Consider the following 14,979-nt stretch of genomic DNA (forward strand, 5'->3'; position numbering starts at 1 on the left):
ACTACATTATTTGGACATTCACAGGCAGTTACGCTTTTACGTGGGCAAAACCAAAATTTTCAGAAAATCTGAGCAATTATTGGTAGCATACGCTGCAGGAGCACAGGGAAAAGCCATTTCAAAGCAGACTGTTTCGAAATGGATAGCACACTGTATACGTTTTTGCTATACCCACCATGGGAAACCTGTACCTAGCAGCATTGGATCTCACTCCTCCAGGGCAACAGCCACTTCAACTGCCTACCTCAGAGGAGTGCCTACCAAGGATATTTTGGAAGTCGCAACCTGGAGTTCTGTGCATACCTTCACCAAACATTACAATTTGCCTGTGCCTGTGTAACTGATTTATTGCTGCCTTTTGTATTTCTGAGTGTTTTCTATCTAAAAACAAACAAAAAAAAATCCTTGTTTTCCCGCCTCTCCTCGACTAGTTTAGACCAGTTTACAGGCTTTGCTGTATTCTGGGCTGTGGTGTTGTCCATTACCTTAATTGGATAAGAAGTAAGTTTCTTTGCTCACCAGTGGGAGTGGGGAGCCTTGAGCAGCCTATCTGTCCCTGAAGGAAGTGACCTCAGTACAAGAGCTGTAGTAATTGGTTGTTTTGGACGATTTCTAGCTCTTTTCAAGTTCCCTGTTTAAAATCCGCATTAGCGCGATTGCGCATAGCGCGGCGCCGGTTAAACAGGGTTAAACTTTTCCTGGCTCCGCCAAGTCTGCTCTTCAAATTTTCCCTTAGAAAGCTCTACTCTTTAATAACCAGTCTACTTGTTGTATTATAAGCATAGCACTTGTTCTCTAAGCTACTCTTCTAAGCAAGCACAGTCAAACTCAAGTAGCACTACATCCACCTACCACCCCAACCACTTTCCTTAAAGGCACAGCACTCTCTTATAATATTCTAGCATGTTGAGTGGTAGATTGCTAGCATCTTCTCCTGCCCAGCTGGTTAATCTGGGAATCTTGAGACAATGCTATAATTGTCTCGTACACAGACAACCCTCTCATCCTCCCAACAAACACAAATACATGTGAGAGATGCAACTATGTAGCCAAATTGGAGGCTGAACTCTCTCAACTCAGGACTGGCAAGACCAGACAGGAGGAGAGGGTAACCACACACACACAACTAACCCAGTCACACATAGACCTACCCCAACTGCAAATCAAGCACATAACACAAAAACATACTTGGAGGCTCTATTAAACATCTTACCAAAACAACAGAGGCTCCCAAAGCAGACACTCAAATCCACCACCTCAAAACATAACACATGCAACACATACTTCAATAAATCGGTGTGTCAATAAATCACAGCCCTTAAGGCCAAACACTATGCCTGATGCACTAGTGTTAGGTGACTCTATAGTCAGACACGCTGACGTCCCACTTACCAGGCTGAGCAAGGAGAGGGTAACTGTAAGCTGCCTATCTGGGGCTAGGAGCCGCCATATAACACACGCACTCAGGTCACTCAAAACCACGTACAAATATGATTCCGTCATTGTCCATGCCGGCGTGAATTACCTGAGACGTACCTCCTTGGACTACATGAAAAGAGACATTGAGGAGCTCTCTGATTATGTAGCCCAGGCTGGTATGACCCTGACCCTGAGCAGCATCCTGCCCTCACCAAGAATGATGCCACAATACAAAGACAAGATGATCAGCTTTAATAATTGGCTCAATTACTGGTGTCATTCTAGGGGGATCCAATGTCTGTCTGCTTGGGATGACATGCTGGACAAGTCATGCTGCTTCGCAAGGGACTGCTTGCACCTGTCACCACTGGGCTTCCGGATATTGGCTAAGGCTCTTGCCACCCCCATAGTGCCTTTTTTAGGCAAGGCTCAAAAGACGAACCCACCTTCTTAAACAAAAATGGAAAAAAATTAAGGGTAATGCTGCTCAACGCCAGAAGTCTAAATCTCAAGATGCAGGCTCTCTAAGCACTCCTCAGTATGGAGAACATCTATGTCTGCGCTGTAACCGAGACCAGGTTCAAGGCTCCTGAGAGCACCCCAGCACTACCAGGCTTTACCTCGTATCATGCTTTTCGGCCCCAAAACCCGGGCCGAACCTCAAAGGAAAGGGGGAGGGTCCATATTCATCAAGGATACCCACACCTCTAGGTTAGTGGCAACTTATTAAGCGTCTGAGACCATCCAGGTGCAGCTAACCGTAGGCCAAACTGCTATACAACTGGTTGTATGTTACAGACCACCCTCCCAATCTCAAGAACCCCACTCAGCCTTCCTGAAGACATTGAAAGATATGAATGTCTCACCAAATACCATCATATTGGGAGACTTCAACTACCCTAACGGACTGGGTGCACTATTCTTGCCCTAACACCCTAGCCCAAAGGTTCCTGGAATTCATAAACTCAAATGCAATGGAACAGCTAGTCACCTCTCCCATAAGGGGAGATAATATACTAGACCTGATCATCACAAACATGGGGACAAAATGCTCCACACTGGAAGTATTGCCCTCACTGGAGATCTGACCACAAACTAATCACCCTGGATATACATTTACCACCTCCACCCCCAGCACAAAAGACTGCAGTGAGAAACTTCTCAAAAGCCGACTTTACACTTCTCAAGACTGAGATGGTATCATTTAAGCCCTCAGGGCCAATGGAAACCACATCCCACAATGCTGAATCCTACACAAATGCTTTCTATGGACATCTCCTAGAATGCATGGATCGTGCAATCCCAAATAAAACCAAGACCCTCTCCACCAAAGGAAGGTGTCCTGTGTGGTGGACCCCAGCCATAAACAAATTGTATAACAAAAGAAGGAAGCTACTGTAAGACAGAGCACAATCCCATAAAGGGAAGGCATCTCTGATCAGTACTAGTAAAAAGCTACGTTCTCTCATAAAAATATCCAGGGCCAACTTTGAGAGAAAAATCACCAAGGACACTAAAGATGACCACAAGGCATTGTTCAATTGTTAGAAACCTGGGCGGAAACGCTCAGATATGCTCAGAGTTAGTACACAACGACAAAAAATTTACTGAACCCACAGATATTGCCAACATTCTGGCAGACAGGTTCAGTGCAAATTTCTCCCCTCCCTCACCTCCAAAAGAAGAAATACTCATCCCAGCTGAATGTAACCTCCCTGTCATCTCTGATGTCCAGGTGAGAGCTTCCCTCAACAAAGCAAAAAACGCAGCATCTATGGGACTTGGTGGTATCCCCGGCCGCATGATACGTGAACTCCAAGAGGAGCTAAACCCGCATATAAAAATGTTATTTAACCTTAGCCTTGCTACAGGATATGTACCTGAACACTGGCGTACAGCAACAGTGGTACCACTCCACAAGGGAGGCTCCACTACAGACCCTGGGAACTACCGCCCCATAAGCTTGACCAGCCTGGTTTGCAAAGCTATGGAAAAAATTATTATGGAACTCATTAACAACGACATTGGAGACTTGCAGACACTTTATCCCACCCAGTTCGGCTTTGTAAAAGGCAGATCCCGCCTTTTGAACCTGGTTGACTTTTTTGAAACCGTCACTAGAGCCATTGATGAGGGCAAGGCAGTCCATACAGCCTACCTGGACTTGGTTAAAGCCTTCAACACAATACCCCACTCGGGGATCATAGAAAGGCTAAACAGCTTAAAAGTAAATCCATATGTCACAAGATGGGTTGCAAACTGGCTAAAGAACAGAACCCATAAAGTCAAGATTGCGGGAGCCATGTCAGACTCAAAGCCAGCCACAAGTGGTGTCCCACAGGGCTCTGTCCTGGGACCCCTCTTGTTCGGCATTTACTTCTCAGATGTGAAAGCAAACATGGGAGGGTTGTGGCTGACAAAGTTCGCAGATGACTGCAAACTAGGCGCCTTAGTCGATACACCAGCTGACACATACATCTTACAGAAAGGCCTCACCGAAACGGACAACTGGTGCCAGAATCACGGCCTTAAACTGAATGCCAAGAAATGTATAGTAATCTCCTTTGGGAAAAACAAAATACCCACAAATTATCACATAGACAGTAACCCACTGAGTACCGCAAAAGTAATCTGAGACCTGGGGACCCAAGTTGATAGCGACCTCTCATTTGACACCCACGTTGCCAAAGTAGTTAGAAAGACTTTCTACCTTGCCCACCTTATCTTGAATGGGTTCACATCCAGATCAAAGGAGGTCATCGTGCCCCTGTACTCCTCCGTTATTAGGCCCATGATTGAGTACAGTGCCCCATTTGGTATGCACCTCACCCGGCACTTCCAACAGCTGGAGAGACCCCAGAAGTACCTCACCAAGAGGATCAAGGGTTTCCAACATATGTCATATGCTGCCAGGCTAAAGAAACTCTAACTCTATTCAGTAGCATACCGCCTGCTCAGAGGTGATCTGTGCCTGACATACAAGGCCATGTTCAACCAGGAATTGATGGACATGCTCCACCTCAAAACATCGAAGTCCATAAGAACCACGAGAGCCAAAGATTTAAACCTCAGAACAAAGCTGAATAGAACATGCTGGAGGGACCGATTCATAACTCGGAGGCTTCCCATACTCTGGAACAAAATCCCCGTCTATGTTAGGCAGAGCCCCTCACTGACTCTCTTCAAGAGAAATCTTGATGAGTGGATGGGAGATTGTAGGTTTACCCCGGGGGTCACCCCTGTATTGCTACTTAACAGAGGCAGAGTAAACTAATTTTAATAAGTAAGGGGGCTTCAATGTGTGACTACTAGACAACAGCACAGTATTCTAAATTTATTCTATACACCTTAGTACCACTACATGGGGTAGCAAAAGCCACATCTCTAGGGCTAGGCTTGCAAATGCCTCAGGGCAGATAGCCTAGTACTAAACTGTGAAACTATGAAACTCCAAATCCAGAGCTGGCTTCGCCACTGCTGTGCTGCAGGGCCTTATAGCCACCCCTAATGCCTTATAGATCAACATCCCTACCACAGCTTTGAGATTCCACCCAAGTGTAATGACTGCAGCAGTGTAACACGATGAACATAGTACAGATGTCCTTCAAGGATGCATCTGCAGTCCTTACAAATGGGTTGTCCTGTCATCAGGCAGCCCTTCGGTCGGCCGGATTCCAAAGTCTGGGTCTGGCCTCGGCTGGTGTCGCACTTCACCCGACGTCATAGCTGCAGTTCTTCGGGTATAAAGGCATCAGCCGACGCCATTTTCCTCAGTCTTTCTTGCCGCGTGGCCAAGCAGAAGCTGTTCGCAAGTGCCGGTCGGTCAGAACCAGAGATTACTACTACCGAATACGTCTACCGAAGACTTCTAAAAAGCTAAGTACCCCGTTGGGGACTCTTTCTTGCCTCAGCCAATATCAGAAAAAGTGAATAACTGTTTAACTTGTGGGAAACAAATACCTCATAAAGATTTCCACTCTTACTGCTTACCTTGTTTAGGCCCAGACCACGACGTAGCAGCTTGTCTAGCCTGTGCTTCTTTTAACCGACGGACGCTTAGACGTCTGTCGGAATTTGCTGAGGAGTTTTTCGGCTCCGATTTTGCTTACATTATGCTGTCGGATCCTCCGACTACGCAAATATCTAAAAAGCGTAAGGAAAAGGACTGACACTCGCGGTCTGCGGTTTCGGCCGAAACCGCGGTTAAGCCAACCGCGAGTGTCTCTGTTTCGGCTGAAACCGAGCAAGCGGTTCTTCCTTCAGCCGAAAACTTACCTCCTACCGAGGCCTCTTCCAACCTGGTGGAATCGGCTTCTGAAATCACTCCTGCTCTTACAGTTTCTCAGGAATTATCTGACACTATCCCCTTGGATATTTCTACCCCTGCACGTGGAGCTGCTAGGCCTCCTGCATCCATGTCCATTAAGGCCTTGCCAGGGCCAAAGCAGCTAAAACTACTAAATCTGTGCCTGCTAAGACCCCCTCTCACAGGCCTAGCTCTAGTTCACAAATGATTAGTTTAGCAGAGGACCTCATTTCTTTAATCCGGGGATACCAACCTCACCCAGACAGGGCCTCTCACCCACCTCCAGAGAAGAGGCCTAGAGCAGAGCCCCCTGAGCCTGTTTCAACAGATGATTCCGATAACACAAACCCTCCAGAGGCTCCTTTCTCCCCTTATGAAGACTCTGATGCTGAAGAGTCCATTCCTTCTGCCTCTCCGCCTGAGGAATTTTCCTTTGGGGAAACCTTGCATGCTATGAGGGAACAATTTCAGTGGCAGGGCCAGGATTTTTCAGACTCCAGAAAAAGGCTTAGAACCTTTCTGCATTTACCACAACATAGGCCTTTAGCCATACCTCCAGTTCTTTCTGTTGTAGATGATGCATTTAATGATGCTTGTACTGCTCCTGATTCTCTACCTCCGGCCCCTGCTAAGCCCGATAGGTACTACAGGGTCCCGGACACGCATTACCATTTGTATAAGGCTCCTTTGCAGATCCCGAGACTATCTCCCAGGGTCCTAAGGCTGTAGCAGCTACCTCTGCCAAAAAACCCCTCCCCTCTGAAAGGGAATCCAGGTCCTTAGAGAGATGAGGTAAAAAAAGTTTACACTTCTGCTACTCTTTCAGCTAGGGCCTTGAACTGTCAATTCCACATGATCCAGTATCAAGAATTTATGCTAGACCAGTTAACCAAAAACTGTCCTCGGATGAACCATTAGACAAAAAATCTGTTCAGGAAATGGTACATAACATTCAGCAAGTCAGTAACCATTCCTTAAAATGCGGCTATGATGCACTGGAGGCCTCCTTTAGATCAGCCATGACTGGCACAGTTATCAGAAGGCATGCGTGGTTAAAAGAGCAGGCCTTACCAGACCATGTCAAATCAAAACTACTAGATGCTCCCATGGACAAGATCAATTTGTTTGGCTCTCCTGCACAACAGGTGCTGAAGAAGATGGAAGAGAAGGCAAAATCTGTCCAAACAGTGAAAGATTTCTTACAGGTCCAACCTCCAAGGTTTAGCAGGAATTGGCCCTCCAAGAATTGGTCCTTTCCAGACTCCTCCAGAGCTCAGAGAGGCAGGAATAGGCGTTCAAGAGGCAGAAGCCAATCCAGGGGTGCCTACAGGGGACGCCAGTGGCAGGGTAACAACCAGCGAGGTGCAGCCACAGACACAGCCACCACCACCACTACAGGACAATCACAGTGACTTGGCTCTAGCACCGCCTACCAGGGAACAACTAGAAGCACCCTTGGGCGGAAAGCTAGCTTTATTTTCAGTAAACTGGCATTACATCACAAGAGACAAGTGGATTTTGCAGACAATAGACCAAGGTTACAGGTTTCACTTCCATACTCTACCAGGGAAGATAGGAATGCCAAACCTACCTCCAAATCAAAAGGCAGAAGCTCTAAAACAAATAACTCAATTATTAAGGATGAGAGCTGTGGAAAAGGTACCATCTATGGAGCAAGGACAGGGATTTTACTCCAGGCTCTTCCTGGTACCAAGAAAAGAAAGCAAATGGAGACCTATTCTCGACCTGTCCGCTTTAAACACATTCCTCATTGTTCCAAAATTCAAAATGCTGGCCCTACAGCAGCTTCTTCCCATGCTGGGCAAGGAGTCTTGGCTGGTAACTCTAGATCTCAAGGAGGCATACCTGCACGTCCTCATACGACCAAATTGCAGAAGATACCTCAGATTTCTTGCAGGATCAGAGCATTATCAATTCTCAGCATTGCCCTTTGGCTTATCTACTGCGCCCAGAGTGTTCACGAAATGCCTGGCTTCAGTAATTGCTCATTGCAGGCTTCAGGGAATCCAAATCTACCCTTACCTGGACGACTGCCTGATACAAGCGGACAACAAAAACAAGCTAGCAGAAGACTTGAAAAGGGTCATTTACCTACTACAAGCTCTGGGATACACAGTCAATATAAAAAAGTCAAGACTGATACCATCCCAAAGGATAACCTTTTTGGGTGCAGAGCTGGACACAACAAACAAATGGCATTCCTAACAGTAGAAAAACAGGAGCAACTCCCTCTCTACTTCTTGGCATTAACAAAGCAGAACCATCTAACAGCAAGAAAAGTCCTGCAAGCCTTGGGTTTCATGGCATCCTGCATAATATTGGTTCCACATGCCAGGCTGCATATGAGAAAGTTACAGTGGTACCTAAGGAATTTATGGTCTCAGCACAAGCACAGCCTAGAAACCCAAATTCCAATAATTCCATGCCTGAAGCAAGAATTCCAATGGTGGGCTCAGGCCTGTCAATCAAACAAAGGATTGCCTTTCCACAACACTCAACCAAGCCAAACCATCACAACGGACGCCTCAGACCTCGGTTGGGGGGCCCACATGCTGGACAAGTGCATTCAAGGTTCATGGACTCAAGACCAGCTGCACCTACACATAAATCAAAAGGAAATGCTGGCAGTAAAACTGGCAATTCAGGCATTCAGACCATTTCTTCGACAAGGTCAACTGTTGATAAGGACAGACAACACCACAGTTATGTGGTACATCAACAAACAGGGAGGCACACATTCGTACCCTCTATGCCGGATGGCAATGGAACTCTGGAATGTGGCCCTGAGCTACAACATTCAGTTACAAGCAATTTTTGTACCAGGAAAAGAAAACATTCTAGCAGACATACTAAGCAGAACTACCATGGATGCCCACGAATGGATGCTGCATCCGGACATCTTCAAAACCATTACAAGAAAATGGGGGCTTCCAGAAATAGACTTATTTGCATCCCCACGCAATCACCAACTAAAGAAATTCTGCACAAGGACGTACCACCCACTTGCTTGGAAGGTGGACTCCCTATCTTTCAGCTGGAAAAACCTGACAGCATATGCATTCCCACCACTTCCTTTGATGCACAAGGTGCTATTGAAGATCAAAGAGGACCGACCAAGGATCATTCTGATAGCTCCACACTGGCCAAGGCAACATTGGTACCCATTACTGAGGAGCATGTCTCGAGAACAAATATGGCCTCTACCCCTTGTTCCCTTGCTGTTAACACAGAACAACTACAACACCCTGCATCCAAACCTGAAAACACTGCAGCTGACTGCCTGGAACATTGCATAAGAATAAATAACCCAAATTTATCCAAAAGGGTTAAAGACATTATTTTGGAGGCTCGCAGACCCTCAACAAGAAAAAATTATTCAGCAAAATGGAAAAGATATTTCATTTGGAGTACTGCAAAAGGAGAAAATGTGTCACTGGTAAACATAGCCAACATCCTGGAATACTTGGCAGAGCTCTTCCACAAAGGCCTGTCCTATTCTTCCATTAGGATTCATGCATCAGCTATTTCAGCAGAATACGACTTGGATCCTCCAGTCTTCTCACATCCTCTGCTCAGGCAGTTTCTGAGAGGAATTGAAAATGTAAAACCACCTAGGAAGCCACCATTGCCAGCATGGGACAACTTTGTGCTAGAAAAATTGACACTTCCTCCTTTCGAACCAGCAGCAACAGCAGAATTACAATACTTATCATGGAAAACTGCTTTCCTGCTGGCAATCACTTCAGCAAGAAGGGTATCTGAGCTACAGGCACTAATGGCAGTACAACCCTTCCTGATCTTCCATCAAGATAGAGTATCCATGAGAACTAATCCTACTTTTATGCCTAAGGTGGTCTCCAGAGTATCTTTGAATCAGGCAATCCACCTACCTACATTCTTCCCCAACCCACAGAACAGGGGAGAAAGACTGTTGCATACCTTGGATGTGCATAGACAATTACGCTACTACCTGGACAGGACCAAGGGCAATAGGAAAACTGACCAGCTACTGGTAGCATATGCAACAGGAATGGAAGGAAAAGCAATTTCAAAACAGACAATCTCTAAGTGGATAGGAAATTGCATTAGATTTTGTTACTCCTACCATGGAAAGAAAACTCCAGAAAACATCAGGCCTCATTCTACAAGGGCTACAGCCACTACCACAGCTTTTCTACGAGGAGTGGCTACCAAAGACATTTTAGAGGCTGCTACTTGGAGCTCCGTGCATACATTTGCCAAGCATTATAATTTACCTTTATACTCCAGATCCCGAGCAGGTTTTGCCACTGCTGTTTTGCAAGGGATCTTAACTACACCATAATTTTATTTCTCCTCCTCCCCCAGTTTGGCTATGGTATTCTACCCATTTGTAAGGACTGCAGATGCATCCTTGAAGGACATAGTACAGTTTTGTACCTACCATAAATGTAGATGTCTGATAGGAATGCATCTGCAGTCAGGATTACCCACCCTCCTTCCCCTCTGTGGTACTCCTAGGGTATTTGCCCATCTTGTAGCTAGCTGGGGGAATCTATTATGGTGTATTTGTTTGTATATATGTACATACATGCTTATTTTTTGTTTGCTTTCTACTATTTGGAAACATTTGCATTTATCCAAATTTAGCCTTCCTAGAGGGCACCTGGCATCTGGGGCAAGAAACAGAGGAAAATGGCGTCGGCTGATGCCTTTATACTCGAACTGCAGCTATGACGTCGGGTGAAGTGCGACACCAGCCGAGGCCAGACCCAGACTTTGGAATCCGGCCGACCGAAGGGCTGCCTGACGACAGGCAACCCATTTGTAAGGATTGCAGATGCATTCCTATCGGACATCTACATTTATGGTAGGTACAAAACTGTACTTTTTATACCTACCATAAATGTAGATGTTGGAGTGTAAACACTGCTGCAGTCCAGGTTACCCTCCCTCTTTCCCTTCTTACTTTCTGGTATGTACCTAGGTCATCTACCCTTTATTACCTATGGGGAGTATTTGCTGGTAATTAAAAATGGTGGTTTGCTTTTCTTTTGTATATTTTATTAGCAATTTGAATTGTCTCCCTATTTGGGGGCACCTGACAATCTGGGGCAAGAAAAACTGAAGAAAATGGTGTCGGCTGCATCTTATATACCCCTGTCGCACTGCCGTCAGGGAAGAGGCGACAGCAACTGACGCCAGACCAAGACTTTGGAACTCAGGCCGACTGGGGAACCGCCTAACGGCAGGATAACCCAAGTGTAATGACTGCAGCAGTGTTTACACTCAAACATCTACATTTATTGTAGGTACAAAACTGTATTTTTAACACTTAATTCTGCCAAAAAAAGAGGCTGAAGGAAGTGCTTAATATTCTAGATCCTTTGGCACATGCTGCTTCTTTTCAGCTGTCACGAAACTGTCTTGATGTTGTAGTGTAAAACTAGAGCTTATTATTGGAGAGGAGTGTTTAAAAGTTTAAGAAACTTTCAGATGTTGGAAAGGTGCTCAAGTCCCCTTTCCTTATTTCACAGCATAATCATGTTCAGTACATGTTTATCTGAAAACAATTCAGAAAGGTTCTACAGGTACATTACTATGTACAGGTTAATGTTGTCAAACAGGGCACAGCATCTTTTAAAGAGCACACTTTCCTTTAGTGTGGAAGACTGTGGGTTCTATTCCCACGTGTGGTAGATCTGTATGTTCTTGGTTTGGCATAATTAAGGTTTTTATCTCTATAAGAAAGGTAATGTTTAAGCCTTTGCTTGGCATAGATAATTGCTGTTGGAAGTGGTTGAGCTGTGACTGCAGCGTAACTTTTCTTTGTAAATAATCTAGATTATGGTTATTACTGCGGTAGTTAAGTTTGTAATTTTTTTTCTCCCCATTTTGGATTGGCTTCGTTTACCACAGCTGAATAATTAACCATGTGAGCATTTTGAATTGCTGTGTGGCTTAAGCGAGTATTTTTTCTCTCTCCCTTTGTTTAGGTGGACTATGGAGCTACTGCTGAAGAACTAGAGGCTCACTTTCATGGTTGTGGCTCTGTCAACCGAGTGACTATCCTTTGTGACAAGTACAGTGGGCACCCAAAAGGGTAAGTAAAGATAACTGTTGTGGGTTCTTTGCTTAAAAATGTTTTATTTCAATGTTTCCATGTTCCACACTACAGAATCCTCATACTTGGTACGATTTACATATCTGCTGATAGTTAGTGGTTTCAGTTATTATGTCTCATTTCCTTTTATTTATACACTACCACTGTCTTGATCTCAGCAGTTACACACTTTCCAGTGTTGAACGTCATATCAGCATTTTGCTATATGCACATTTATCACTTTTGGCATTTTTAAACAGAAATGTCATCTTAAACTAGATACATGTAATGATTTATTCTGTATACTTTCCCATTTAGCTTACTTTGCTTTTGATCTGAAGTAGTTTACTTCATTTGATTTCAACCTGTGGGAATACTGATCCGTATTGGATGCGAGCCAGCAAATATTACTAGCATGAACTCCAGACTCCTCCCCTTACCCATAATACACATCCAATGCCTTCCACCCCCAGATCTTGTTTGCCTCAATTTGCTTATACATCGTGTCTTCTGAGCTCCAGCTAGCAGTTGGGTTATTTAACTTTCTGTAAGTAAAAAAAAAAAAAAAAAAAAAAAAAAAAAAATTTGTTTCGTCGATTAGTTTTAGGTACCCCTTCTCCTTTCCTATCACTTTGGCTTCGAGTGTTAGTCTGATTAGGTAGAAAGTTAGTTTGTTTGGTGTTGCCCCCCCAGTGTTAGACTAGTGAGGTGTGTGTGCGAGTTTAAGAAAGTATTTGCCTTTCTTTAAGGCTTTTTCTTTCTCTTAGGATGGCTGAAAAGCTGGTCTTTAAGCGCTGCAGAGTGTGGTTATAAGCTCTCCCCAGCTGATTGCCACACTGTGTGTGTTGTGCTTGGGTGTGACCCACCTTGGTGTGGATTGCTCCATTTGTGCAGAGTTCAATCCCCGAGCCTTAAATGATAGTAAGGCCAAGTTGGCCCTCAAAGGTCTTCTTCCTCCAACCAACTCTTTCCTCGTCTTCAGCTTCAGTCACAGCAGCTGATGTGACTGCCTCTACCTCCTCTCTGGTCTCTCCTCCCTCCCAGGCTGGGACTCAAACTCCTGCATCTAAGCCTGTGGTAGCGGAACAGAAGAGAGGTAGAGAAAGGGAGAGAGCGTCTAAGATGAGGGAAAAGAGGGAAGAGGTCCCCGGACTTTGCTTCTCCAAGCAAGTCCGCACGGATCAGTGACTCCTCTCTGCTCTGATCTCAGAGGTTCTCCCCGCAGCCGGAGGAGGCATGTCCAGTCTCGAGCCTCTGTTCCCTGACCTATCAGGTCAGAGTCACGGTCAACCCGCTCCTTATTGGATATGGATCTGGATAAGATGAGGCGCTTCCCTTCTTTCAACCCATTTCTCCTTCTCCGATCCGACCTTCGGCTTTGGAATACTCTGATCTGAGGTTGGCCTTGGTCAGGGGGTTGGTGCCGACTGTACCCATTTCTTCGCCGAAAGCTTCCTGGAGCGTTTTGGATCCGACCAGTTCGGATTGAGTGGCTCTTGGAGCCGGAGCTTGGGTGTTGGATGTCAGGGCGTGGAACCTTTTCCATCGGCTCAGATTTTGTCAGGCCAGGTCCCCTCCCTCAGAGCTCCGTCCACCTCGGGTCTGGCTCTGATTCTCACATCAGACCCGGGGAGACCAGCCTCCTTAACTTCCCAGGAGGTCCGCTCTCCTCCTGTGTTCAATGTGGTAGAAAGGGTCCTCTGTCAGATCAAGACCCTTGACCGCCCCCCTCGGACTCCTCCCAGACCCTCTCAGCTCTGTCTGCGGTTCCCATTGTCTTTTACTAGACGGGACAGCCCATGCTCTAAGAGCCCCAGGCGGTTCCCCCTGAGGAACAGATGGCTTGAGTGCTCCCTGCAGAGCCCCACCGACGATGTGCCTTACAAGCGTATGTGCAAGAGGAGGCTTGTATTCCCCCAAGTCCTTCGCAGAGGAAACTGATTTAGATGATGGAGAGGGTTCCCCAAGATCACCTCCTGAGGATGTCTCCTTTGGAGACATCATGGAGATACTGCGCCAGTGGGGAGGTTGGTCTGCCCCCAAGCTCTCCTCTGAGTCTGTGTTGCTGGAGGCTTTCGGCAAGGCCATTCTACTTCCTGGGTGTCCCCTCCCCTGGATCCTTTAGTGGATTTGGTCACCTCGTGGGCGTGGAAGGAACTAGACACCATGGAGCCTGAACCCAAGCGACCCGATAAAATTTTAAGCCCCACCCACATTGATAGGCCGTCTTGGAATAAGGGCTCTCCTGTGGACACCTTGGTGGTAGCAGCAGCCACTAAGAAGGAACTTGCTCAGGAGAGTTCCTCTGCCCACGCTCCTGACTGGGAGTCACTGATGATGGACCGCCTAGGGAAGTGGGTGTATGCTTCAGCTACCTTTTCGATCAAGGCGCTGAATTACTTGACCCATGTCACTAGATTCCAACGCGACCTAGTAAAGGAGCTGGAGTAGTCTCCCCCAAAGTCCATGTCGCAGGAGAGCAAGGCTTCATTCTCCGTGAGAATGACCACTGTAAAGGCGGTATCTAATACGTCCATGCGACTCCTCTCCCATGCTACGGAAGGAGCGGCTAGGGTGGCTGGGTCCGGCATGTCCATGAGGTGTAACTCTTGGCTCAGGTTGTCAATTTTCCGAAACCTTTAAGGTGTCTTTTGCCACTGCCCCTTATGATGGCTCTACACTCTTAGGTAATACTGTCAAGGGACACTAGGACAGAGTGAGGAGGACGGGAAGACAATGTCTGCCGTCGGAATCTGCTTCTCTAACCCTCAAAGGTACTTTTCTCGGAACCAGAGAGAGCAAAAGAAGATGTGGTTCCAGAAGTCTCAGTATTCCCGGGACACTCAGGGCTATTCTTCCCCTAGATGCAGAGGGGGACAGAATGGACGCCAGCCCAGAGGCAGAGGGGGTCTGCGGAACTTCGAATGCTCATAGTGTTTCACTGTTGCAGTCATTACAATTGGGTTATCCTGCTAGCAGGCTACCCGCAGTCTGCCTGAATTCCAAAGTCTAGGTCGGGCGTCTGTTGCTGTCGCCTATTCCCTGACGTCAGTGCGCCAGGGGTATAAAAGATGCAGCTGACGCCATTTTCTCCAGTCTTTCTTGCTGCGCAGTGCCCGAAGCAAAAGCAGTTCGCAGGTGCAGGTTGGCA

At 46.3% G+C, this 14,979-nt stretch overlaps 1 protein-coding gene across 1 annotated transcript in view; it reads left to right on the forward strand.

The window, feature by feature from the left end:
- Positions 1–14,979, forward strand: part of LOC122790489 — a gene marked incomplete in the record, with an annotated part of 1,159,925 nt that overhangs the window by 686,578 nt on the left and 458,368 nt on the right. Inside the window, 1 exon segment of the mRNA XM_044058037.1 lies at positions 11,722–11,828. Coding sequence (XP_043913972.1) covers positions 11,722–11,828 — 107 coding nt within the window.

This window comes from Protopterus annectens, chromosome 16.part0 (assembly GCF_019279795.1).
Source record: "Protopterus annectens isolate FY-2018-M chromosome 16.part0, PAN1.0, whole genome shotgun sequence".
Taxonomy (NCBI): Eukaryota; Metazoa; Chordata; order Ceratodontiformes; family Protopteridae; genus Protopterus; species Protopterus annectens.